General features: G+C 43.0%; 1 protein-coding gene across 1 annotated transcript in view; it reads right to left on the bottom strand.

Moving 5' to 3' along the window:
- Nucleotides 1-26,685, bottom strand: part of TMEM131 (transmembrane protein 131) — a 155,996-nt gene extending 129,311 nt beyond the window's left edge. Inside the window, exon 1 of the mRNA XM_045005282.1 lies at nt 26,535-26,685. Coding sequence (XP_044861217.1) covers nt 26,535-26,670 — 136 coding nt within the window. The 5' untranslated portion in view covers nt 26,671-26,685. The remainder of the gene's footprint in view (nt 1-26,534) is intronic.
- Between the last annotated feature and the right edge of the window lie 784 nt (nt 26,686-27,469).

Here is a 27,469-nt window from a genome sequence, read left to right as displayed (position 1 = left end):
TGTCGGCGGCATTTTGGTGGTGACGCCTATTGACATTGCTGCTTGTCAGCGGAATTTTGGGGGATGCTTATCTGCCACCACAGTCCTCCGTGGCTTGTCATCTGGCGCCCGCCAGACGAAAAAGGTTGGGGACCTCTAAACATTTTGTGGAAACTGACTCAGACAAACTTCTGATGGAACCCTGCCTGGTCTCCTCCTAGCTCATTCACTTAGTTCTAGGGCAAGGGTTCTCAAACTGGGGGTCAGGACCCCCAAAGGGTCGCGAGGTTGCTACATAGGGGGGTTGCAAGCTGTCAACCTCCAACCCAAACCCTACTTTGCCTCCAGCATTTATAATGGTATTAAATATATATAAAAAAAGTGTTTTTAATGTATAAGGGGGAGTTGAACTCAGAGACTTGCTACATGAAAGGGGTCACCAGTAAAAAAGTTTGAGAGCCACTGTTCTAGTGCAACCCTGCTATGCAGAGTGCCTTGGAATTGATCCACTGACTCACTGAGTCAGGGAGCACCAACTCCCAAGGCCCTTGGTAGCCTACAGCACAGCAAGCACTCCCAGGCTCCTGGCTCCCCTTCTGCCCACTGGCTGAGCCTCAGAGCTTGGGAGGCAGTGCTCCCAGGGCTTCCCATTCCTGGCTCCTGGTCAGCCCAACAGGCCTACTAATGAGGATCTGGGACTTCCAGGCTTTCTGGGTCCAAGGCAGGCCATCAGGGGGCCACTATGGAGTCAGGAACCCTGTAAACCCTGGCAACTGCTGACTGAAATTAATAAATTATCAGTTTCACTGCCGCTCACAGCAGCTAGTCAGTGGCTGAATTGATCAGACTAACAATTTGAGTCAGCAGCTGCCAGAGCTTCCAGGGTCACTACCTTCATGGCAGCCAAGCAGGTGGGCACTTGGAGATGCCAGGGAGCATATTTCATTTCAAAATATTATATTTCAGTATTTCCAAAATGAAAAAAATTGCCAACTTTCAGTTCTGTGATTTTAAATTGTGGTTTTTCATCCTATTTGGGGCACATAAAAACATTTTTAAAAACCCTCAAATTTGTGCAGAACTGAAGTTGGTTTCCCAATCAGCTCTAACCAGAAGATTGATTTGCTTTTTGCAGAGCTAAGGAAAAGATACTACACTGGATGCGGGGGGTGCGGGCAATTCTCTTAAGAAGGTGGCATTTAATTAACTTTTTAGCCCCAACATTGGCCAGCTCCCTTCAAAGTTCGATTCACTGCACAATATTCAGCCACTGTGGCCAAGGGAGAGAAGTCAGCCCTGATCTATAGTGTTGCCACTAGACCACTGAGGCGGCTTTCTTGGCCCCTTCCCTTCTGTTTCAGCAGCTAAAACAAAAGATACCATTATCCAACTTATTTATTCAATCTAATTATGGAGTTTAGTTTATAAAAAGTCTCAGAGGTCCAGTCTATAAATATAGTGCTATGTAAAAAGTACTTTAATGTACTCTGTAGAACCCTTTCAGCTAATTTTGCTATCAAAATACTGTTTTTCCTTCACAGTGCAGTTAGGAACATAAGAATGGCCATACTGGGTCAGACCAAAGGTCCATCCAGCTCAGTATCCTGTCTGCCAACAGTGGCCATTGCCAGGTGCCCCAGAGGGAGTGAACCTAACAGGTAATGATCAAATGATCTCTCCTGCTATCCATCTCCACCCTCTGACAAATAAGAGGCTAGGGATACCATTCCTTACCCATCCTGGCTAACAGCCATTAATGAACTTAACTTCTATGAATTTATCTAGTTCTCTTTTAAACCCTGTTATAGTCCTAGCCTTCACAACCTCCTCAGGTAAGGAGTTCCACAGGTTGACTGTGCACTGTGTGAAGAAGAACTTCCTTTTATTTGTTTTAAACCTGCTGCTCATTAATTTCATTTGGTGGCCCCTAGTTCTTAGATTATGGGAACAAGTAAATAACTTTTCCTTATTCACTTTCTCCACATCTCTATCACATCCCCCTTTAGTCTCCTCTTTTCCAAGATGAAAAGTCCTAATTTCTTTAATCTCTCCTCATATGGGACCCGTTCCAAACCCTAATCATTTTAGTTGCCCTTCTCTAAACCTTTTCTAATGCCAGTATATCTTTTTTGAGATGAGGAGCCCACATCTGTACGCAGTATTCAAGATGTGAGCGTACCATGGATTTATATGAGGGCGATAAGATATTCTTCATCTTATTCTCTAACCCTTTTTTAATGATTCCTAACATCCTGTTTGCTTTTTCGACTGCTGCTCTTCTGTTATGGAAGAGAGAATCTACTCTACACTGCCTTGCACATTGGTATGCAAAATATCGTCAATTACAGAATCTTTATTATTATTGATAACAGAAAGAACACAGTTTGCTTTTGAGTTCACAGGCGGAGTTTATAAACTTTGCAGTTAGAAAAAACATGTTTTTACTTGTAAAGTGAGAAGAGGATACAGAACCCCAGGATGTCATTTTACAGCATTGCTTTGTCAGCCTCCAAACTTCAGAACTCAAAAGCAAAGTTTCAAATGCAAGGCTGCAAATATGGCCCCACTCATCCTGGTATGCAACAATATTATGCGGGGCTCCAAATAGTTAATCTTAGCGTCAATGTTCTGCAGTATCTTAGCAGTGGCATTAGTGGGAACAGGTCATTCCAGCATCAGTCTTGGCTTTGAATTAGCTTGCTTTTGTGTATTTGAGTTACAGCCTTAATCAATCTACACAGGAGTGTTTGGAAAACATTAAGTTATGGTAAATATGCATACAAAAAAAGCAGTAAGTTTTCTTAATCTATTAACTGTTTTGTATTATAGAGTATCTATCCTAGCAATCAAGCAGTTACTTACAAAATTACAAACTACATAGAAAAAAAAATCAAACAAGATCCATTTAATTTAGCTCCTATATCATAACATCAAGCTCATTAGGACTTGGGCTCTGAATCCCAAATTGCAAAGTCAGTGGAATCAACTGAGAAATTACAGCCATCAGCCCTAGAACGTTTAATCCTAGTAACTCAGAACATGAGTCTTCCAGACAAACTAATTGCCAGTACAAGTATAATAGACAAGTTCTCAGGTAACCCATTATTTTTTACTTCTATATGTCTTGAACCCATCCAGGACTTTAAAGGTGAGGTGCAATGGAAGTAGTGAGTAGAAAAAGAGAGCACTGACAGAAAAGTGTTTTTTTTTGTTTGTTTTTTTAAACACTAGTCCATTTTTAACCACAGTATCAAGAATTTTAGATTTGGTCTTCAATACTCCACCCAGAAATTTATCCTGGAGAACTTCATGTCGATTTGGAGCTCTATGCCTTCAATTGAGGGACAAAGAGAGAGATCGGGCTGGGCTGAATCTTTAGCAAAGAGATCCATCACTCACCCACTACAATTAAGTATCTGAGTTACATGTGTGTTTAAAAAAAAAATAAAAAAAATAAAAAAAACTGTTGCAAGAATTTGTGAATAGGAATATTCCTTCCCCTCAATTGATTTTTAGTTGCTTGTTATCTGTGACATCATAATTCTAGAAATTCTCCAGTTGTAAAGTCTTCAGGGAAAAAACCAGGGTAGGTAGGATTTGAGTATAATGTAACATAAGCTGGAACACCCATCTCCCATTAAAATACCACTTTCACATCTACATACATCATAACTCAGCAAAAGAGGCAAAGAGCTCTCCCCCTCCCCCCCCACAACGCATGTGTCACTTAAAAATCAGAGGTCCTGAACTGCATGCTGAAATGACTGTAGCCTCAAATTCGTAAACAAAGAATGTACTTTTCCAAAAGTCGCTACTATAACTTAACACATAGCAACTCGTACGCTATAACTATGTCAGAGTCCTACGACCAAGCAACTTGAGTTCAGGCAGCTCTCCTGTAAAACCCACAAGCTTCCTCTGCCGCTCTCCAAGTCATTTTTGTATTTCATATATCTTAAACCTTCTGCAACATCTAGTGCTTTGTGTTTGAGTGGTTGTTTTCAATAAAAGTGCCCTTCATCATTATATCACTTCACAAGACGTTTTCAGAAAGTAAGTGACAGTTAGAACTAGGTGAAGTCACGGCAAGCAGCCAAGCTCTGAAGTGGTGCTACACAGCAGTGGTGGCTCCTAAGTCAGCCTGTGGTTAAGCTTCTGTGGTTAAACCTTTTATTTTAGGTTACATACTCACTGACTCTCAAGCCTTTGTTTCCATTTTCATAAAAGCAAAGCAAAACTTGAGTGAATAACTGCAGCTTAACAACATTAAATTTGTGTTGCATGTAACTTCTCAGACTGCTGCTCAGATTGAAGTCACTACATTCAGATGACGAGTCTGGGGAGCTGTATTTTAAAACAGGGATTTGGAGCAATCAAATTTTTGAATTGCTCTGCTCTGGCTCCGCTCCAGCTCCAGGCAAAAACCTACTGGCCCGCGCTCCAGCTCCGGGCTCTGCTCCAAAGCCCTGTTTTAAAATTTCCTTTACAGACAGCTTGCCCATTTTTTGCCTAGCCAGGGAAAGTCTCCTGTAAAGTAGATAACTGCACATCACTGACAGAAGTGATGTCATAAGCAACAGTAGCTATTAAAAGTACTGTAGACCATATATGCTGGCTGTTCAGTGATATGCTTCAAGATGCAACCTCAAAAACTTAAATTCTTCATTTAAGACAGCTTTCCTATTAAGCAACTTTTTTTTGTCTTCCTTACTATTCATGCACCTCAAATCACTCAAATATCTTTCTTCTAAGTTAACTTTCTACTGTTCCAAGAATCCTTTTACAGAGAAACTGAAATAATCCACAATCATTCATAGCAACTGATTGTGATGTTACTGGAAAAAACATTCTCACTCTGTGTTTTCTTTTGTCATGCATATACATAAACACCTTAATAAACCTCTAAACATTTGAAAACAAATCTAGTAGTCTAACAGTTGTTAAATATACATAATATCTGTCAGAGCAAAGACATTATCTTTGCACAAGTGTGCATTAACATTCAGTTGGACAATTATGATCCAATGTTTAAAAACTGCTTTATGAACACTTAAGTAATGAGACATGAATTTCTGTTCAATAAATAACGTTGAAGAAAGCTCATCAAGCTAGTTTAGCAAATATTCTGTAGCATGTGTGATTATTTAAATTCCACTCTTTCCCACAGCTTGGAACAGTCATTTCTGAAGTGTAAAACTTTAAAAACAAATGTTAAACAAGACATGCTCAACCACCAGACACTCATTTTGGTGACAGCTGCTAGACACTGAAATATTACAGTGATGAGACCCATAAAAGTACCTAGATGGTCAGAAATTCATTCCTTTTACTTCCCTCTAGTTTGATCTTCCCTTGTCATGTTGCATGTTTAGACTGTAAACTCTTTGGGTCAGGAACCATGGTGTTTTTTAATTGTAAGGTCCTAGCTTATTTTGAAGTATGGTAAAAACAAGTAATTTCTTGCCTATGCCACCATACTTCAGGTTGATACAGCTACAGGCAGCACTATCCAATACCAACCAACCTCTTGTTTTCTGCCCTAAGTGTGTAGGAGTTAATACAAATATGCATGTGAATATATTTTTCTCTCTCATTCCCTATTAAGGAAATATCATTTACCAAGTACAGACAGCAGTCTTCAGCCCAGCACAAAAGAACAAAACACGCTTGGGCCTGAGACACAAATAATACAGATCTACAGTGCATCAGATAACCAGAAAAAGAGTTAATTTGGGGGGGAAAAACCTCCAAAACAAGGTGGCACTTAGCACCATAACTTCCTAACCAACACCAGAAAGTTATAAAGATATACTGTGCAACCGATATACTAAACTGAATAAGTTTGTATTCAGCCTAACACCCCTAAAATCTACCATGCCTCCTGGTGCCTAAAGGCAGCAACTTACTTTACTTTTTGATCTCAGTGATTTAAATAAATGAGGCAAAGGATGACAAAAAGAGATGTAGTAAATACAAGCAGAGTAATCAAAGTAATGGTAGGCAGGCATCATGTTAGTTCCACGTTTTATTTTTATGTTAGGAAGAAGAATTGCTCAGTGTTCTTTTTAAAATATTACTTTATGTATTTATAAAATCAGTGTCTCCTCTCAGGGTATGGCTACACTTGCAAATTTGCAGCGCTGCAGCAGGGTGTGAAAAAACACCCTCTGCAGCGCTGCAAATTGCGGCGCTACAAAGCCCCAGTGTAGTCAAAGCCCCAGCGCTGGGAGCGCGGCTCCCAGCGCTGTCCGTTATTCCCCACAGGGAGCTGGAGTACGGACAGCGCTGGGAGAGCTTTCTCCCAGCGCTGGGGCTTTGACTACACTTAGCGCTTCAAAGCGCTGCCGCGGGAGCGCTTTGAAGCGCTAATGTAGCCATAGCCTCAGTCTTTTCTTTAGATTGACTACGCTCCCAATTGTAAACCTTTCCCTAATGAGTCTTATTTATGAAACTTGTTACCATCTGTCCTCTGAATTATCTCCAGATTTGTCTGTCACTTTGGAAGCGTGATGCCTAATTTACCAAAATGGGTAAAAGTCGATGATTTAAAAAAAAAATCTTTTGTACTCTACATTAATTTTTAAATTAATTTTCCAACCCACTCTGTGACTAAGCTCACTATGAACCAATTACAATATTATTATAACTGTGAACCAATTACAATATGCTCAATAATGTCATTCACTGTATATCTATGTGATTGTCATTATATCAAGATTCATAACATGTATTCGTACACATTAGTGTGTTAGTAGACTAGAACTGGATGAGTAAGTTTTATAGCCTTGACTGTATCTGACAAAGAAATAGACTACGTAAAAAAAACTGAGATCACTCAATTCGAAGACACCATAGATTTTTTTTTAAAAACAACTTATTTGGTTCAGATGAGCCACAAAGTGCACTTTGTCTTGCTCAAATGAAACACTGAGATTTTCTGAGAAAGTTATAGTCCATAGTCCACCCAATAGAACAGACATTACTAATAGGATGATGGATAACCTATGAGAAGGAAATTGAGCAGCATGTGGAATACTTGAGGAGACAAAGTAATATGTTTTAATAAATGGCTAATATATGCAGTGATATGAAGGAGTAGGAAAACAAGATAGGAATTTGCACTTGGAAGAAATGGACAGTGTGCCATGAAACTTATACATAGGATATATGACTGCCATGCTCACTCAGTGCAACTTTTCATAAAAAACTCAGACATTCCAAGAATAACAAAAAATAGTGTTGAAAGTGATATGTTTTCAGTAATAACCACTTTTCATCAGTTTCACTGGAGAACGGAAGCTTATTCTGCCACAAGAGACAGACAGACAAATTAAGCAGCTGATTACTGCAAGCTGTTCAAAAAAGGCCAACTCTCATTAGAGATGAACCAACTGATTCAAGTAACACAAAAACCAGCCTGAACTTCTATCCGTCTCCTAAGACATGATATTTTGGGTTGAGAATTCAGAATGTCACTCCTCCCCTACAGGCCCCATCACCTTACATAGTGTCCTAGGGGCAGAAAAGGACCAGCCAGCTGTCCTTTTCAAACTAGGTGCTCTTGCTGATTGTGTTGCCAGATGACCTGCTTTCTTCCTTTCCTTTGCAGGGGTCTGTGCACAGATAAAATAAAATCTTCTCTAAAGGGAGTCTAGATGGAACCATCATGGCCAAGGTTATAAATACACATTTAAGAGAGCAGCACAGACCACCTGCAAAACATCCACGGGAACTGGACTGAGACCAAAAACTCATGTCACATAGAAACTTTCATTTGCTCTTTTCACTTCCCCATCACCTTAAACGCCCCCTCCCTCTTGTCCCCCCCTTCTCCAGCAAAGGGCTAACAGTTGCATGGAAAATACTCAGTGACAGTTAAACCTACAGCTGAAGTAGAGATTTTATACAAGACTAAAAGTGCACCAACCAGGTTTTAAATAAATAAATATACATACATGCAAACAGATTAAGCTAAATTGGAAACAAAGTAACTTTTGTTGAATAATTAAGATCAATGTATTTGTTTTGTGCTAGCCTTATCACAATTTGTAAATACTAGTTTTAAAACTCAAGACAGAAAAACATTGAGACAGAGAAGGACAGACACCTTTTGCTATTCCTTTTTATACAGTAGCTCTTCAGTGAATGCTTTCTGGGAGTTGTTACATGATTTATTTTTCCTGTAGCTGGACATGGATTTTATCCACTTGTCTCATCCACTTTTAGTTTAGCTTTGCAGCAGGGTTTGCTTTAGTAGTTCTATTAGTAAAGTCCTGGTTTTGAAAGCCAGCCATAAAGAGAAGGTGCCAAAACACTCCTGATTCACACAGGTGATGGACAAGAGAACTTTGACCTAGCCTGGAGGAATGGAAGTGAGTCAGCCTCAGGCCCTGTTCAAACAGACCCTACCTTAGGGCACCTGCCACTTTTTAAGAGCTAAAAAAAAGCGTACCAAGGTTTCTCTTCAAAGAGAGCAAGAAATTCCACTAACATGATGTGCTGGGCTAAAAAAGAGTTTGCAAGGAACTATGTATGCCTACTAGTAGAAAGAGATTAAGTGCTCTCACTGAAGGTTACCCATGCTTACAAGATCTTTTGTTCCAATGCACAGACTACCCCTATTGCCGATGAGAACTCAAATGTACAACATTGATGGGACTCCTGTCTGGGAGTGTGTGAGTCATATGCACACACTAGTGTGACCAGGCACAGCTGCTGGTGAGCCTGGTGCCTGTCCCAGTAGGCAGGGCTGGGGGCGGCACAGCCACACCAGAGGAGCTGCCTAGGCTGAACACTGGCTCCTGCAAGCAGCAGCCCGACATGCTGCTGCTTTTGCCACTGCGGGTCCTGGCCTGGTTGCTGGCTATGGCCCTGATGGTCTCACTCATTGTCACTAGAGCCCTGCAGCTCTGTGGATATAACCTTTTGTATCCACACAGGGCTCTAGCTTTTTCCTTTTTATGCATCACCACCAGTAGTAAGGTTCAGTAACGTAAATTAGGCCTTCAGTTATACCTCTGCCAATCTATTGTTTTCATTTGCACAGTTATAACTGATTAGAACTAATGTTGAAACAGAGTTACTCACAACCTATCCTTTGCCCCATCCTCCACAGTTAGGGTTGCCAGGTGGCAGGTTTTTGACTAGAAAGTCCAGTCCAAAAGGTGATCTGGCAGTCTCCAGTCAGTACTGATGACCAGACACTAAAAATTGGTTACCAGAGTAACTACAATCAGCCTCCCCATCAAGACAGAAGAGCAGGTGCCCCAATTGCCCCCACCCCAGCCCCTCATTCCAGAGACTGACCTTCTTACAATTCCTCCTGGCCCCTCACTTCAGGGACTGACCTCCCCACTGTGTCCCAATTGCCCCCAGCCCCTCACTCCTTTTCTAAGTCAGAGCCCAACTGCAGTGTCCTAATTGGGCAGGCGGGCAAGCTCCACATCAGCTCCTCCAAGCCCAGCTCTGCAGGCGGCAGGTGAGTCCCAGGAACGGGGGGGCGGAGTGAGCAATGGGGGGTGGCAAATCCAGGGGAAGAGGCTGAGCAGGAGATGGAGCAAGGGTGTCCAGTTTTCAGCAATTAGAAAGTTGGCAACCTTACCTCCCCCTCCCACCCCAATTCTCAAATTCTGGACAACCTAATCGAGGCCTGCAGCTATCCAAGGCCTAACCAAAGCCTACAGCTCCATACAAGCTACTCGGTGAGAGATTGGGCCTCCTTGGGAATCCAAGCTCTTTACCATCTACTCATAACCTCTGCAGGCTCAGAAGACCCAACCACCAACCCACAACAATTCTATCTTTACATGAGGATTCTCACCACTAGTGCCAGTACTAACCACCTAAAGCTGCAATTCTGTGAATCTAACCAGAGATTGAGGAAACTATTAAGCGGACTGTGCAAACACAATGCAAACATAACTCAAGCAAATTGCTTCAAAAGTGTACCCATTCAGACTAATTACAACAATGACACCTCACAATATCCCACCACAGGACACAACCGTTAAGAACATTGACACAGGATTTTCTTCACTCTAAAAGAAGAGGGGAAGAAAGACAGGATTTTTCACAGTGTGGGAGGGCCAGAGAGCAGGAAGAGGAAGATACTAGGGTATGAACATTGCCCTGACGCCCAATATCAACACCTTTTAAAAGTATTAGGATTACCAATAGCAGCTTTCTAACAACAAAGGACTGCAATTGGCTACAAGCTACAGCAGCATTCTTCAGATGCTGCTTACCTTTCTGGCTCCTGCCCCACTACCTGGTGCTTTCTATCACTAAACTAAACAGATCTGACTGAATACACATAAGCAGCAGGACAACTGAGTAAGAAGATACTATTTTTTCATGGTAATTTTCCAGAGTAGAATTGTATTCATTTTCACAAGGGCAATGATTGCACTTTGATAAGCAACAGAAGCAGCAGTTTTTAAACCAATAACTTCGGGGAAGAGTGTTGCATAATAGTTTCTATTTAAAAAAATAAACAAGAGGAGACTAATCAGAAGGAAGAGTGAAACCTATCCATCTTGCTTAAGTTCTTCTATTCCACTTCCCATACTAGAAAGGTCATTGGAAAGTGTTGTTAGCCTGGAGGACAGGAAAAAAATTGTACCAAGACAACATCTGATCATATGCAAAATTTATGTATACGGTCAGGGAAAGAGGAGAAATAAAGCCTTCCTTTTGGAAAGTGTCAGTAATCTTGCATTAATATTACCTATATATTGTTTAGCCAAGTGACTAAATACCTTGTACCGTGGGAGCACAGATGAACAGGAAGAGGCAGGCTGAAACATGTAATAAGATCAGAGAAGAGAGCGCATGGGGGAGTACAAGAACAGCAAAAGTGAAAGAGACAAGGGCAAAACAAGAAGCAGCATACAAAAGGAGAGATCATCAGAGGCTTTTGGAAAAGAACAAACCATAAATATGAGTTAAGAGCACAATATATATTTGGAAGTTTAATATTGCAATGTGTTTAACTGAAAAGAATTCAAATTGAGTCCATCTGCCTGAGAAACCTTAAAGTAGACTGATTCTCAAAAGGTGGATGTACAGCACCTTCCCCAAAAATCAGGCCCTTTTATAGAATAAAACTTTAAAGTGAGAAGGACCTATTATCATCATCCATTCTGACCTCCAACATAACAAAGGCCATGTAATTTCTGCATCAAGACCATAACTTCTGTCTGAGCTAAAGCACCTCTTTTAGAAATTAATTTAATCTGTATTTAAAGATTTCAAGTGACAGAATTCCCTGCATTCCTTACTAAATTGTTCCAATGATTGATTAATCTCATGGTTCAAAACATGCACCTTTTTTCCAGTCTGAATTTGTCTAGTTTCAGTTTCCAGTCACTGGATTTTCCTATGTCTTTGTTAGATTAAAGAGCCCTCTATCAGAAATCTCTTTCCTAGGTAGGTACTTCTAGACCATGATCAAATCACTTCTCAACAGTCTTAGATAAAATCTATTTATCTTACTCACTCACTCACGCCCGTCACCCCAGTCGGGGTATGGGCCGCCAACCACAGATCTCCAGAGTTCTCTATCCTGGGCCATTCGCTCTAGCTGGTTCCAGGTATAGCCCATTTTTTTGCTATCAGCCTGAAGGTCGCGTCGCCAGGTGTTTCTTGGACGGCCTCTTTTCCGCTTGCCTTGGGGGTTCCACCGCAGTGCCTATCTGGTGATGTTGGTTGGCTGCTTGCGTAGTGTATGTCCTATCCAGCCCCACCTTCTCCTTCTGATTTCTTCCTCTGCTGGGAGTTGACGGGTCCTCTCCAAGAGGTGGATGTTACTGTTGGTGTCTGGCCAGAGGATCTGGAGAATCCTTCTGAGGCAGCTGTTAATGAAGGTCTGGATCTTCCTGATGGTTGTTTTGGTTGTCCTCCAGGTTTCAGCTCCATACAGTAGGACTGATTTCACGTTGGAGTTGAACAGTTGAATCTTTATTGCCAAAGACAGCTCTCTGGAGCTCCAGATGTTCTTGAGCTGTAAGAAGGCTGCTCTTGCCTTACCAATCCTTACTTTGATGTCTGCGTCTGTGCCACCCTGCTGGTCGATGATACTATCTAGGTAGGTGAAGGATTGCACTTCTTCCAGGGGGCTTCCATTCAGTGTGACTGGGTCGTTGCTGATGGAGTTAATCCTTAGGATCTTGGTCTTGTCCTTGCGGATGTTGAGGCCAACCTGTGATGACGTGGCTGCCAGTACGCTGGTCTTCTCTTGCATCTGCTGTTTACTGTGCGAAAGGAGTGCAAGGTCATCGGCAAAGTCCAGGTCATCAAGCTGGGTCCACAACATCCACTGGATTCCGTTCCTACGCTCGTAAATGGATGTCTTCATAATCCAATCGATGACGAGGAGAAAGAGAAGTGGTGACAACAAGCATCCTTGTCTGACTCCGGTTCGCACCTGGAAGCTGTTTGTGAGCTGCCCTCCATGGATCACTCTACAGTGTATACCGTCGTATGAGTTCTTGATCAGGTTGACCACATTTGAGGGGATGCCATAGTGCTGAAGGAGCTTCCAGAGGGTCTCTCGATCCACGCTATCGAACGCTTTCTCATAGTCAACAAAGTTGATGTACAACGAGGAGTTCCACTCCATAGACTGCTCGACTATGATGCGGAGTGTTGCTATCTGGTCCGTGCATGATCTGTTCTGCCAGAAACCTGCCTGTTCATCTTGTAGCTGTGGATCAATGGCATCCTTCATTCTCTCTAAGAGGACTCGGTTGAAGACCATCCCTGGCACCGACAGGAGTGTGATTCCTCTGTAGTTGGCTATTTATCTTAAGTCCCCCTAAAAGGCTAGTTTTTCAGAATTCAAAATCATTCTTGTATCTCTTTTCTGAATTCTTTCCACTTTGAAAAAAAAATTAAAGTGTTGACACCAAAACTGGACACAGTAATCCAGTAATAGTTTCACCAATTCCATTTCACTTGGTGAAATTCAACAGCCTACTATGTTAGGCAGGTGGTCAGGCTAGCTTAAACCAAGGTTATGCAACTGTAACAGGAGTTCTTCAAGTGGCCTCTCCACATTCCCACTCATTGGATGCACCTACAATGGGGCTTAGGCACTGGAATGTTTTGTAGTGGTGCCCACTGGAGCACTCTCACATCCTCTCCTGCACCTTCCTTCACTGTTCCTGAACACTAAAGGCAAGGTACTCCAGTCACCTCTGCTCCTACCACCACCTTCTCAGATCCAAGACTATAATTAGGACTCTGAGGAAGAGGAGAAGGTAGGCAGGAAGTGTGAATATGCAAACTCCAGTTACAGGTGAATAATCTTCATGTATTCTTCGACTGGCCTCTGAACATTCCCACTCATGGGACAGTTTGATCAACAGTACCGTCATTCAAGGAAGGTGGAGACAAGGAGTCCTAAATAAACAATGGCAGAAGTAATGCTCTACTAAATAGAGCATGTGACCAGGTCTAGTGCATAGCATTTTGTAAACACATGGCTAGAACTCCATGCTGTAGCTCTGCAGATTTCCACAATGGGAATATGCCTAAGGCATGTCACAGAGGCCATTTTTGCCCTTGTGGAATGGGCTCTAATCCCTATCTGGAAAGGGAGAGGAACAGAGGCCAATTTGTAAGCTCTGTTCAATGCACAGCATAACCCATTTAGATAGTTTTTAAAGTAATAGTCTGCCTTTTATTTTGTGCATAAGATTTAGTGACTTTTTAAAACTCTTTGGTTCTATTTAGGTAGAAAGCTTTTAGTATCTGGTATGTGGATGTTTGCATAAGGTTTGGGAAGGACTATTGGTAGATAAATGATTGGTTGAGATAGAAATAAATTATTGTTTTGGGCAAGAATTTAGGGTGGGGCTGGAGAACAACTTTGGCTTTGTGGAAAACTGTGAAGGTCACATAAGTCATCAGCATGCAATTCACTTACTCTCCTGGCAGATGCTACGGTTATTATAAATGCTGTTTTGATTGATAGACAAACAGTGAACATTCAGAGGCTCAAAGGGCAGCTTCATAAATTGAGTAAGCACTAAATTAAGATCCCATGATGGAGCTGAACCTTTGACTGGAGGATAGATGCTTATTAGACCTTTCATAAATCTCTTTACTGTGAGTAAATACAATCCTGTTATCAATGAGTATGTGGTAAGCACATATGACAGCTAGATGAATTTTCACAGGTATCAGAAAGTTTCAAGCAAAGCAAACAGACTGGTTTGGAGCTGAACCTAGGACTATGTTATTGAATGCCCAAACTGTAAGCCTTTTCCACTTGAAGTCATAGACATTGTGAGTTGATTGTTTCAGGAAACTTATCAAGACGTGGCAACAAAACTAATCGATCTAGAGAGGTCCTATGGCCCATGCTATCAGGTGTACTGAATGGAAGGATGGAGTGATAAATCTGGCTGTTCTACTGAGACAACCGGTCCATGGTGATAGGGAGAAAAGCCAGTATTTTTGTTCTGTGTTTGTACAGCACCTAGAACAATGAGGTCCTGGTTCATGACTGGGGCACCTAGGTGCTACAGTAATACATTAAATAAATAATATACTTCTCTGGAGAGATGAAGGAAGTCTGGAAACCATTGTCGTAACCATATTATTATTGGCTGTATCTCACTTTATCTTCTGTATTACTTTTTGGATGAGAGGAAACCAGTTGAGTAACGCATCCTAAATGGAATGCTCTCCTGCTCTCAAGCAGAACTGTGGGCACTTGGCATTGTGCTTTGCTGGAAACAGATCTATTTACAGATAACTCAGAGACTTGCAAAGATGTCATCTGTTGATGTGTTTACAGACCATTCATGCTGTTCTCTTCTGCTCCTGCTCAGTTGACCTGCCAAGTTGTTGTTTTTGCCCAGCCCACCCAATGTAGGGCTATGTGGTAAAGTGTGATGATACATCAGTTCCATGGTGCTACAGCTTCTCTGCACAGCTGAGTGGAATGAACTTCTCTGCTTATTTACATAGGACACTGCTGTTGTGTTGTATGTAACAAACTGGACTACTATACCTTGCAAATGAGGAAGGAAAGCCTTGCGAGCCCAGTAAATTGCCCTCAATATTAGTATGCATCTTTCTCCACATAGCCTGGATGACCATGAATTAGTAAATTGTTGAAATAGGCTCCCCTCCTAAAGTTGGAGGCACTGAAGGGGATACTTGTAGATGAAACAGGGAGACTGAATGCTCTCTCTCAGGACACTGTGACCCTTCTCTTGGGGGAGTTAACTTTGAAAACATGTTGTCTGAGCTTTAGAGATCATGTTCTGCTAAGTATTGCTGCAGAACTCTCATCTTGAGACAAGCATGGGTGGGATTTGTATGTGTAACTGAGATCTGAGGCCCACCAGTCTGAAGAAGAACATTACATCTGGTAAGAACTCTTGATGCTTGAGTATAGCTAACTGAATTTTCAGGATTCTTTCTTCTGGTAGGAAGGCTCTGTCTGCTTTTGAATTCAGATCTTCCCCAATGAAAGGAATTCTTTGAGTAGGAAGCAAGCATGATTCCCCCCCCGCCCCCCAATTTATTCCAAGTCCCAGTTTCTCAAAATGGAAGCAGGTGCAAGTTGTATCACTGGACAAGCTCTCTTATGATCCTTTAATGTGTGTGTCATGTAACTTAGGGTATACATGTACACCCTATCTTAGATGTGCTGCCACTACAAATAAGTATTTTGTAAGTATACAAGAGGTGGTCAAAAGGAAGGATTCTATAGTTACAGCGATCTTCCTCCCTCCCCATTCCTCCCCACAAAGAAACAAAGGTATTTGCAATGTGAAAGCCAGAGAGATGTGGTAATATACATCCTTTTTTAAACAGAAAACTCAAAATAAACTTGAGTGGGTAGGGAGGGAATTATTAATGACAGAGTCAGCATGTACAGTTTGAACTTTCTGATGAAGGAGCTGAGCACTCTCAGGTTTAAGATGCTTTCAGATACTTTCTGATTCCAAAGAATCCCTTTCCCCTGAATTCTCTTAGAACTTCCTCTATGACCCTTATTTCTACAAACAAGTGAACCCCTGCTTTTAGTAGGTTCTTGTTTGCTGATTCCTGATGAGATAGGAAAGGGGCGATATGGTGTCAAATTATATGGAATAAACTCTTTGTACTACTTCCAGGATCCATTTGTTTGTATTGATGAAACCCCAGTTGTTGGAGTGAGAAAACTGATGCTCAAAGGTGTGGAAGGAGGGAGGTGAACAGTTTAAGATTGGCTTGCAGGTCTGGAACCTCATGTCAAACCTGTGGTCTAAGGCTTGACACAAAAGAAAAGGGTATGATTTAATTGTCCTTTATTTGCTTGGCGCTCTTTTTCCTTCACTGCTATTGAACTGGAAGTTGTTTGTGCAAATAATAGCCTGTCTGTATGAAATACAAACTGATGAAGTGTACTGCTGTCTACAATAATTAAGACAAGAGCTCCAAACCTTCTCCTTGGGTTAATAATCCCCTAGCAATCTAGCTGCTCATCTAGCATCTAATCTTCTCTAGGACTATCAATCCTTCCACTGAGCAAGCCATCACCTATGAATGAATGTTCTTCCACATGTGCTCTGGATTCAGGTGGAAGATGAGATAATCTAAGGCCATGTCTACACTAGACACCTTAGAGCAGCTCAGCTATACCAATGCAGCTGTAAGATCTTCCAGGTAGCCGCTCTATGCTGATGGGAAGATAGCTCTGTCAACATAATTAAACCATCGCCAATGAACGGCTGTAGCTATGTTGGCAGGAGAGTGTCTCCGGCTAACATAGCACTGTCCACACCAGTGCTTCTGTTGATGTAACTTATGGTTCTCAGGGGTGTGTTTTTTCTCACTCCTTAGCGACATAAGTTATACTGACAAAAGTGCTAGTGTAGACATAGCCTAAACCATGCATGTTGACCTATATTGATAGCTGAAACCACTGCCGTTGCTGCAGTGTCTGAAGCATCAAATGAGGCTCTAAGGACTGGATCCACCAAAGGAACTTAGGCATTGCCACGCCTAGCTTTTATGTGACTTGTCACCCATTGGAATCCACAGCCCCAAGTTTGACACCTACTTGGCTCCCTAACACAGTGTTTGGGGAGAGTTAGGTGCTTAAGAACTGGATCCACAAAAGCCAGCCCATTGTACGGGGAGCCTAGACAGTAGAAAAATGCCCAGAAGGGGGTGGGTCTTAAATCCTATCCCTCGAAGTCAGTTAGGCACCTACGTATAAGCCAGAGGGAGACACCAATCTCTGCTCGGAATTCACAGCTCTAAACTGTCTCCTGAATTCCTTAAAGGGTTAGGTGCTAATCCTTCCCCTCACCACACACCCACATGAAACACTGAAGGAAGGGATGGTGGTATGCCTCTCTTATAACCATTACTCCAATGGTTAGGTTACTCACCAGGGATGTACAAGAGGTGGATTCAATTCTCCCCTCTGCCTCATGTGGAGAAGGGATATGAACACAGATCTCTTTCAATCTCTCCTGTTGAAGCTGTGTCACTACATACAATATTTAAAAATTTATACAGCCAGAGAGCGTGAATGACTCTATAGACCAGTGGTTATGGCACTCACCTGGTCGGGGAGGGACCCAGGGTCCAGTCTTCCTGTTCCAATGCACATTTACATATTTATACAGTGGAACAGTTTCAACAGGAGACAGAGACCCCCCACCCCAAAATACCTCATAGCCCAGTGATTAGGGCACTCTCTTGATAGGTGGAGACTTGTGTTCAAGTCCCTCCTCCACGTCAGGCAGAGGGTTGAATTTCCCCATTAGTTTTGTGTGTGATTTAGGCCTATTGGATTAGGACTTGCAGGCGAGATTGGGAGGGGAATGCTTAGTCTGAGGATCCTGCTGGGACTTAGGCACCCAACTGCCTAGACTGAGGCAGCTGTGAACATGCTCACCAGCAGATTTGTAGGCGCCTTGGTGACTAACAGCAGAAATGTGTGTTCATACACATTTATGAGCAGCTGAGTGGGGACTCTGAGGATCTCAGTGCCATCTAGATGTTGGACTTAGGCACCCAAGTCATTTTATAGATCTAGACATGTCCATGTTTAGCTACTAGCTGTCCTTTTATTAAGGCTTTAGCCAATTTCCTTTGCTCTTCAGGCAGATCTTTAGCAAACAAGGCCATTTCCCCTCAGAGATGGCACTGATATCTAAACCTTTAGAGCCTGACAATTAGCAATCCTAATGCCTAGTGAGGCTGAGGAGAAAACCATCCTGCCCAGAGTATCCAGTTTCTCACCTCTGTCAAACAAGACAGAATGCACTTGGTCTCATTTTGTCCTCTGAACTGCTGCAGCAACACCACCAAGTTAGGAGCAGGAAGACAAAAAGAAAAATCCTCATGTGGTAACTGCTATAGCTTGTCAGCCTTCTTTGACATGGCTTGACCAGAGGCAGGATTTGCTCAGACAGTTTTGGTTGGTTGCAATAGTGCTTTTAAAACTGAGTGGGGGTGATCTTGCTATTAGGAGGACCCAATATATTGAATACGCAAAGTCAGATCTCTTCTATGGACACAGTTGTATTCTTTAAGGTTGAAGCTATTCTGACTACAGTTCACGAAACTGAATGACATCTTCTGGTGAGGAAGATGCTGAAGTGACTCCCACATTGTCATCAGGGGGACATTTGATCATTAAACTTCAAATCCATGTCCTGGTATGAGATAAGTCCCATCGGTTCCTCCTCTTTGAGCGTATCTGGGACTACTATCAGGGAGTGCTCAGTATACCCAGATAATCTAAACCGAGCCAATATATGAGATTTTCCCTGATCTATAGGAGGTGCTAGATCTCTGTAAGGATGATGATCTGTATGAAGGAGGGAATTGCTAAGCCTGCTAATATTTAGTATCACAGTCCCAATCATAGTACCTACTTGGTTAAGGGTATGATCTTGTGTGTGTGCTGCATGGAGCATCTCAGTAACATTTATTTGGGTTCACTTTTACCTCAGCTGATGGGAACTGAGCTGGTATATTAACCCATTTTTCATGATCTGATTCACTGACAGATTGCAGATCCAATATCAGGTCCAAGGCAGTTAGTAAAGGGACAACTAATGCCTTGGAATTCTTGAAATTGAAAAGGGGGAGATAAACCTCCTTGGTGAGGTGTTTTAGGGGAAGGAAGTGATATGGCTAGGGAAATCTGAATCTTCTCTGATCTTCTGTCTCTTTTCCAGTGGGGAGGTGGGAGCAGGAAGCGTCCCTATCACTCTGCCCAGGGGATATACAGTTCACTAATTAGATAATGGCTCTAACGGCAGATCTGAGCAGTACCTGGGCAACTACCATTATAGTGGATGCTGACCACGCAGAGGAATCGAAATTACCTGGAACTGATATACTTGCTACATTAGGGGCACACCCCTTCCTTTGGGATTTCCCCTGCACTAAGGCAGTAACTTTTAGTCTAGGTTCCAGTGATGTTTTCAGAACTGACCCTAAAGGACAGAGACCCAAAACAATGCATAGTTTTGCTTACAGGCCCTACCCTTATTCTGAACCAAAACTGTCATATCTGAAAGGGCACACCCATAAAGATCTTTTAACAAAGGCTGACATATATGGGGTTCTGTTGTGTCTAGAACCAAAATCGAATTATTTACGATCCTTTGGTACCAAAGGTTTGGTTTTCACTCCATGACAGGAGGATACTACCTTCAGGTGGGATCTTGGGCTGCTTTTTATTCCCTGGGAGGTGAAGGGTTGATGCAAGCCCAACAGTACTCATGGAACTGGCAGTTACAGAGCTGGAGGGTTTGCATAGCCTCCTGAAGCAGCAAGTCTTGGAGTTTGGTTTCATGCATCACTCCAAGAGCTTGCCAGAAGGTGCTGCAGATCATGCACTGTGAAGAAGGGTATTCTGCCTCCAAGCAAACTAGACACCTGGTATGGGAGTCCAAAGCCTCGTCCCCTTCAGATCTGCCACTATGATCCATGAGCCCACATGAACTAATAAAATGTTAAAATAAATAACTTAAAAGCAATAAATCTAAACAAACCTCAGCTAAGGGATCTAACTGATGTAAAATCTTCAAAGGGGATGGATCAGCCAGGAGAAATCCCTGGTCCATCCGCAGCCACAGCTGGAAAGAACTGAGGAAGTGGAGCACCACACCCCCTTCTATGGCCTTGCATTCAATATGGTCAGAAAAAGTACAGGGCGGGGCAGGAGGCGGCACAAATGTTTCACAACAGTGCCTGCTGGAGTGGATTTCATTCCACTATCCAAGCTGCACCACTGGCACATCCCAGGAATGGGGTTTTGTCTCAGTTAGATTCCTTAGTTAGCTAAAAGTCATTTAGATTTATTGCTGCATTTGAAGAACACAGTGATTTCTGCTGGCCTTAGTCTATGAACGTATGTATAATCTTGCATTTTGATAAACCCAGCTTACCAAACAATATAGATTATTCTGTATAACGGACATATTTTTATTATTTTCCATCCCACCAATCTGTGCTATTTTATACTTTCTTGCAAATCACTGATAAAGATTTAATATCATTGGAACAAGAACAGATCCCTGCAGAACCTCACTAGAAGCAACCCCATTGTATAATTCCCCATTTAGAGTTACTTTGAGATCTATCAGTTAGCCAGTTTTATTCCATTTAATACACGCTACACTGATTTCAAACTGACGACCCAAAAACTGAGGCAACCAATGAACATACACTCCATCAAGTATCCAGCTAGTCCAAGTATCACTCTTCATCTTAGATAAGCAATTTCTAACCTCTTCAGTCTCTGACTCTCTAATCACAAATATAATTGAATGACTCATTGATATGACAAGCTATAGTGGAGGTCATCCAATTTTACAATAAAGGAAAAAAACATTTGGAGAAGATGTCTCCAACAGATGTGGTGTGGACTGAAAGGAAGAGGAGAGGCAAATTTGTATTTGAAAGAGATAATAGTTTTTAAGCAGCATTAGTTTTCTCTCTCACTTTCCTTTTTATCTTCTTCCCATGCTTCCCTGCTCTACATGGTGTGTCTGCCTCAGGCCCTTTAATCTGGGAAGCAAGATGAACAGGGTGGAGGTGTACATGCATGAGCAGTGGGGACGGGGAGGGCAGTTGGGAGAGCATACAGGCAAACAGCAAAGAAAGAACAAAGCAACAAAACATTTTGACTACTGTTTACTCCCATTAGCCCTGCAGAGCAATAGGCAAGTGAATGAGCTAGATTCTGTTCTGGCTTGCACTTCAACAATCACAGATCCTTCACTGTTTGCAATGCACAGTCCACAAAAGCCCATCTTTCATTTTCGAATTCCAGACTGAGTTGCAGAGCTTATGGAAGAAATGTAATCTTCATACTTGTAAACGGAGTGGATCTGATCTGGGAATCATTGAGAGAACACAAATATGGAACCAAAAGCCAAGTCATGTTTTGAAGAAGAACTGCACTTTAAAAGTTAGCCAAATATGTTGTACAATAGATGCCCAACATTAATTTTTATATGAAATTGTTCTGCATTCAGCCAATACCTTCATCAAAAGATATCCAAATGGCTCAAAGTAGGCATTTCAAAAATACTGCAATATTGTTGACTTGGAAGTCATGTTGATTCAAACTAAAAACATCAATATATATTAATTGTATTACACCACAACCTAAAGGCTTGAGCACAGTTTGGGCCCTTACTTTGCTAGGCACTATACAAACACAATAATGAAAGAGCTTCCTGAAGAACTTACAGCTTAAGGCCCACAACCTGCAATTTGTTGACTTTAATGGTGCTCCGTGAGCACAGCAGTCTGCCTGCATGCAAAGAATTGTAGGCTGGGGCCTATACAGAGAAGACAAAGGATGAGAGGAGAAACAGATATATGAGTTTCAGAGGGGTAGCTGTGTCAGCAGAAACAAGGAGGAGTCTTGTGACACCTTAAAGACTAACAAATTAATTAGAGCACAAGCTTTTGTGGGCTATGACCCACATGACTTTCCAAACGCTACACATCAGGTCAGCTGGGAGTAGAATCCAGGGCTCCTGACTCCCTATCCACTAGACTATGTTGGATATTGGAAAAGGTATGGAAAAGGGCAACAAAAATGACTAGGGGTATGGAACAGCTTCCATATGAGGAAAGATTAATAAGACTGGGACTTTTCACCCTGGAAAAGAGATGACTAAGAGGAGATATGATAGAGGTCTGTAAAATCATGACTGGTATGGAGAAAGTAAATAAGGAAGTGTTATTTACTCCTTCACATAACAAGAACTAGGGTCACCAAATTAACTTAATAGGCAGCAGGTTTAAAACAAACAAAGGGAAGTATTCCTTCACACAACGCACAGTCAACCTGTGGAACTTTTTGCCAGAGGATGTTGTGAAGGGCAAAACTATAATAGGGTCCAAAAAAGAACTAGTTAAGTTCATGGAAGATAGGTCCATCAACAGCAATTAGCCAGGATGGGCAGGGATGGTGTCCCTAGTCACTGTTGCCAGAAGCTGGCAATGGATGACAAGAGTTGGATCACTTGATGATTACCTGTTCTGTTCATTCCCTCTGAAGCACCTGGCATTGGCCACTGTCAGAAGACAGGATATGGCTATTGTTATGACTACACTGTCTACCATATTTAATTTGGCTAACAACCCAAGAATATGGATTAACAGGACCAGCAACTATAAATGACAACCACTACCTAACCACTTACTGCTCCTTTCTTATTGATACAAATATAAATGGAAAACTTCTTTGGCTGAAAGATCTTATCTTTCATCACACATTAAAAGAGCAAGATGTAGCACAAACCACTTAGCTTTCCAATTATCTACAATTTCTCAATGACAGGGTAAAAATTTACCACTCTGCTTCACTAACAGTTTTTTGCCTCATGCTGTTTATTATTTTGGTGTGCCAATTCAGTATAATAGAATAAGCATCCTTTGAGTTCAATGTTGAAGTTGCTATATCAGACTGTATTTTGGACTATCAGGGTCACAACTTTAGTGTTAAAATAAGTTTTTTTTACTGTGCCTTACATTAATTTTGAAAGCAGTGTACGAGAAACAACAAAATAAGGAATGACATTTTTTAAAAAACATTTTTAAATGTTGTATAGGCTTTTTCTCTATGGTACTCATCACTGTAGTATCGGAGGACCTCACCAGTATTAATGAATTTATGTTTATGATACTCCTACAACATAAGGAAGTATTACTCTTCCCATTTTTTAGATGTTAGCAAAAGTGGAGAGAGACAGTGACTAACGCAATGTCACATAGAGGATCCTCTTCTGTTTTCAGCTCTGCTGAAGACTTCCTAGGTCCCAGTACAGACCCTCTTTAATGGTAATCTTAACTCCCATTTATGTCCAGTTGCCATCTTTCAAAGATAAATATCAAGGACTTTAGAAGAGTGTAAATCAAACGTGCAAAGATATTATTTGCTCATGTTGACTTGTCAGTTGTTAGGTTTGTTTAAATAAAAGTTGTTCCAATATAAGCACTAAAGAGCATCTTTAAGAGTTACACCATCAGGGACTAAAGTTACCCTAACAGTCCTGCTCTCTCTGCTCCAGTCTTGTGAAATGGCAGGTAAGATGGCTATCGGAAGTTAACAGAGTAGTCCGGCACCCATTAGTCAGTTGCCCAGTTGCAAAGCAGGGATTTTATGCTGCATTATTCTGGAAAGTTATTTTCCAGTGTCAGCGTTTTGTATAAAGTTATATATTGAATACTAAGAGAACAAATACACAACAATTGTACAAGCTGAAGGTGAGGAAAATGCGGTCAATAAGCTGAATGGCAGAGGTTCCAGATCATCTGCTAAAAAGCAACATTAAAACTCTTCCTGAATGTGACCTGGCTCAGACTTAGATAAACTTCTATCAGGCACTGATTCCAGAGACTTATACTGAAAGCAAGGACTAGTACCACTTCTATGCCATGTCATGGTTAGTATCCAAAAAACTGGAAGATATCAAATGATTTTGAAAAATCCATTTGGCAGTAGAGTAGGACACCTTCATAACACTAAGAAAGGAAAGTCTGAAACACCGACAGTTGCAAGCTTTTAAAGAAGAGTAGTTAAATTTAAAGTTTTTTGTCCTTATGGCTGATGACAGATCCTTCAAATTGTGAGTGAATTCAGTATTTTCTTACTCACTCTGCTGACCAATTCCAGTCCTTCTGCTACTTCCCCAAACAATTAAAAAATAAAAATAAAAAAGATTAACAGCATTCTGAAGAGCCTCTCTGAAGCTCTTCAGAATCATATGGGTATCAATGACAATGACAAATATCAGTCAATTTCAGTCTGGATATGGATTTATATCCACTTTAAGCCTGGGCTACACAGTTTGTGTACCACTATAATTAGTTTTGTTTAGAAATTGACCTAGTTAAAGCAGTGCAGCCTTATAGTACAGACACAGTTTATATCTGTATAAGGTTGCTTGTACACTACAGCTTATTCCCATAAATATGATAGAGGTCCTGTATCCAGGAGTTTTTCTTGGTAGGTAAACCTTAAAGCTTCATTGTTCACTTTATCCAGAGCTTCCAATCCAGGCAGCATGCAAAAAAGCAAACAAAAGGAGTCTTCTAGACTAGAGCATGAGTGTCAAATTCACTCTGTGGAGATGGTTGAAGTATGGTTGGGGTAAATTTACAGGCATAAGTTATACTGATAAAAGCACATTTAACTACTGACACAGTTATATTACTTTCTTGAAAGAGCTCAATTGCACCTGCTCAAACTTTGATCTTGAGTCTCAGATTGCATTTATTTCTCAGAAAACATCAATATGGAATTGCCCAAAGAATGAAGGTGATCAGCCCTCCTGAAGAGTCAACATAAAATAGTGGTCTTAAGGTGGCACTAACTCTAGGACATAGATCAGTGGTATCATATTTGGAGATTATTTCAATTAAGAGTTGACTAGATACATATGAGCGAACATACACCAGAATTATTATAACCAAACAAGGCATGGAAATAACCACATTTTGGAAGTGTCTACATTTGAACTACCCAATGACTGAGAAGACACCACAATTCTGACTGTTGGGTCTATGAACTCCCCACACTCAAATGTTACATTCCTTACACAATTTTTTTAAACTCAAACACTAGAATGTCTTGAATTGAACAATAAAGGGATCCAGCCAGCTCTCTGCTATGATTCTGTCGCTATCATACCATATCAACATTGCTACCTTAAAATCTACAAAAACAAATTACTAGCTAATTATTAGAGTTGATTCCTTGGTTAGAAAACAGCAGTCTAGCTAAATGTATTCTGCTCTCTGTGTATATGACACTGGGGTCCCCATCCTACATTTCTACAGCAGAACCACCTATGCCACTCTCTCCTCACTTCAAACTATGGCTCTAGGCCACCTGTCTGTGCTCCCCTTGACCTGCTTGTACTTTCCAGTTCTCTATCAGTCTCCCTCTTTCTGGACTTCTGCTCAGACACACTTCTGCCCTATCCCTTGTATGTGCACCTCCACTTCTTGTTTAACCCAGGAACTGCTTCAGCATCTAAGCCTGAAGTCAGCACCTAAGCCTGAAGTCAGCACAATGTCAGCTTATATTATAAACAATAACACTGATTTAAATGTTGCTCTTTAGACACTTAAAGACAACTACCTTTTTATCTATTCCATTAGGCCCCGCCACAATACCAGAAGGCACATCTCAGCAACTCCAACAAAGCAAACTTAGCATTTCAGGTCAACCCATATGAGAAATAAAATGAGCCACACAAAAAAGTGGTAGCAGAGTTTTCAAAACACCAAATTTAAAAGTCCTTTTCTGAATTTCACCAAACTCGGGCAAAAAAATATTCTCTATCCTACACAGTGACTAGGTCCAGCCTGTCAAAAGTTCTGGGGGAGGGGTGGATGTCAATCTCTTAGCGGACCAGTTGGGGGGGGGGGGGGTAAGCTATGCAAAAGAGTCTTATAATGGGCAGCTGCCTTCGAACTTAAGCACGGGGAAGCGCCCGCAAGGGAAGGTGTTTTACGAGGCAGCACCAGCTTCCCCCTGCCACTGCCTCAGAAAAAGTCCCGAGGTGAAGCCCATTCACAAGTTCACCTCAATGTCAACTGCCTTCCGAAAGCCTGCGGATGACCCTCAACGGCCAGCCCTGACCCCTGCTTCTCAGCCACCCACCCACCCAGCCCCCGGCCTGACCCCGGGCCGAGGCGGGGCGCGTCAGCCCGGCAGTGACAGTCCGGGAAGGGCGGCGGGGAGACCAGCCCCAGCCTGTGAGCTGGCAGCGCGGCCGGGAGGAGAAGCGAGGCGCTGCGAAGGGGCACCCCCCGCACAGGGACCCGGCCGAGGGTGGCAGCGGCCCAGGCACCGGGGCTCCTTCAGCCCCGGAGCTGGGGGGTGGGGGAGAAGCCGCCTCCCCGGCTCGAGCGCTGCGGGTCCCCGCAAAACCCCCGAGCAACCGCCCTGCCCCGGGGGATCCTCCCCAGCCTGGGCCCGGCGCAGGCTGCCGGGATCGGGGCCCCGCTCTGCGGCCAGGCCCCAAACGGTAACAGCGGAGCCCGGGGGCGCCTCTCACCTTCCTGCTCGGCCCGGGCCGTGTGCGCCAGCAGCGCGAGCAGCAGCCGCAGCGCCGCTCCGAGCTGGGGGCCGGCGGGCGCCGGGAGGGCAAAGCCGGGGCCAGGGGCCGCCGCTACCTCCCGCCGGGCCCTCATCACGCTGCTGCCGCGGGCTCGGTGTCTCGGCGGGGCCCTGCGAACGGGGCTCCGGACTCGCTGCGTCCCGGGGCGCGTGCGAGTGTCAGTCACGGCCGGGGCGGGCGGGCGCCTGGTGCACACACAACACCCCCTCCCCCCCCGGCGGGGGGCGGGCCCGGCACCGCCCCCGCCGCGCTGGGGAGGGGCGGAGCGGGGAGTCGCCATCTTAGGTGAGGGCAGGGGCCGCGCGACACGCTGCGGAGCGGCTCGTGCGTCCGGAAACCGCCTACTCCTCCCGCTGGCGTGAAATGATTGGCGGTGAAGCTCCAGCCCCTTTTGACGCCACAGAGCGGAGGGTGTGGCGGTGAAACTAGCCGGGGGAGGGCCTTCGTGCCCGGCTTCAAGATGGCGGCGGGAAGCGCACTTCTATCCCTAGTGCAGCTCGACGCTCCGTCCCTGCTGCTGTCTCTTCTCTATGGTGCATTGGTACTGTCTCCATCCTGCCTCCGGCGGCACTCCCTGCTGCAGCCCGCGGGGACGGGGAGGGTGGATCAGTGAGTGGGGGGAGACTCCGCTGTAGAGACCCCTACACACCTGGTTGGGGGGGAGGCGCTTCCTACGAGGAAGGAGCTATTTCCCCTTGATTTTCCCTCCTCCGCCTGCCCCCAGTGTCGGTGAGGCAAGCACACGATGTCGTGCAGGATCTTGTATTCCTTTCGCAAAACGTGTGAAAACTTGTCATGCCAATAAAAGAATTCACATTTGAAAATTTGTGATACAAATTTGAAATATAGGGGGATGCTAGGTGTAATAGCAA

This window comes from Mauremys mutica, chromosome 1 (assembly GCF_020497125.1).
Source record: "Mauremys mutica isolate MM-2020 ecotype Southern chromosome 1, ASM2049712v1, whole genome shotgun sequence".
Taxonomy (NCBI): domain Eukaryota; kingdom Metazoa; phylum Chordata; order Testudines; family Geoemydidae; genus Mauremys; species Mauremys mutica.
This window is presented reverse-complemented; position numbering and strand designations above follow the sequence as displayed.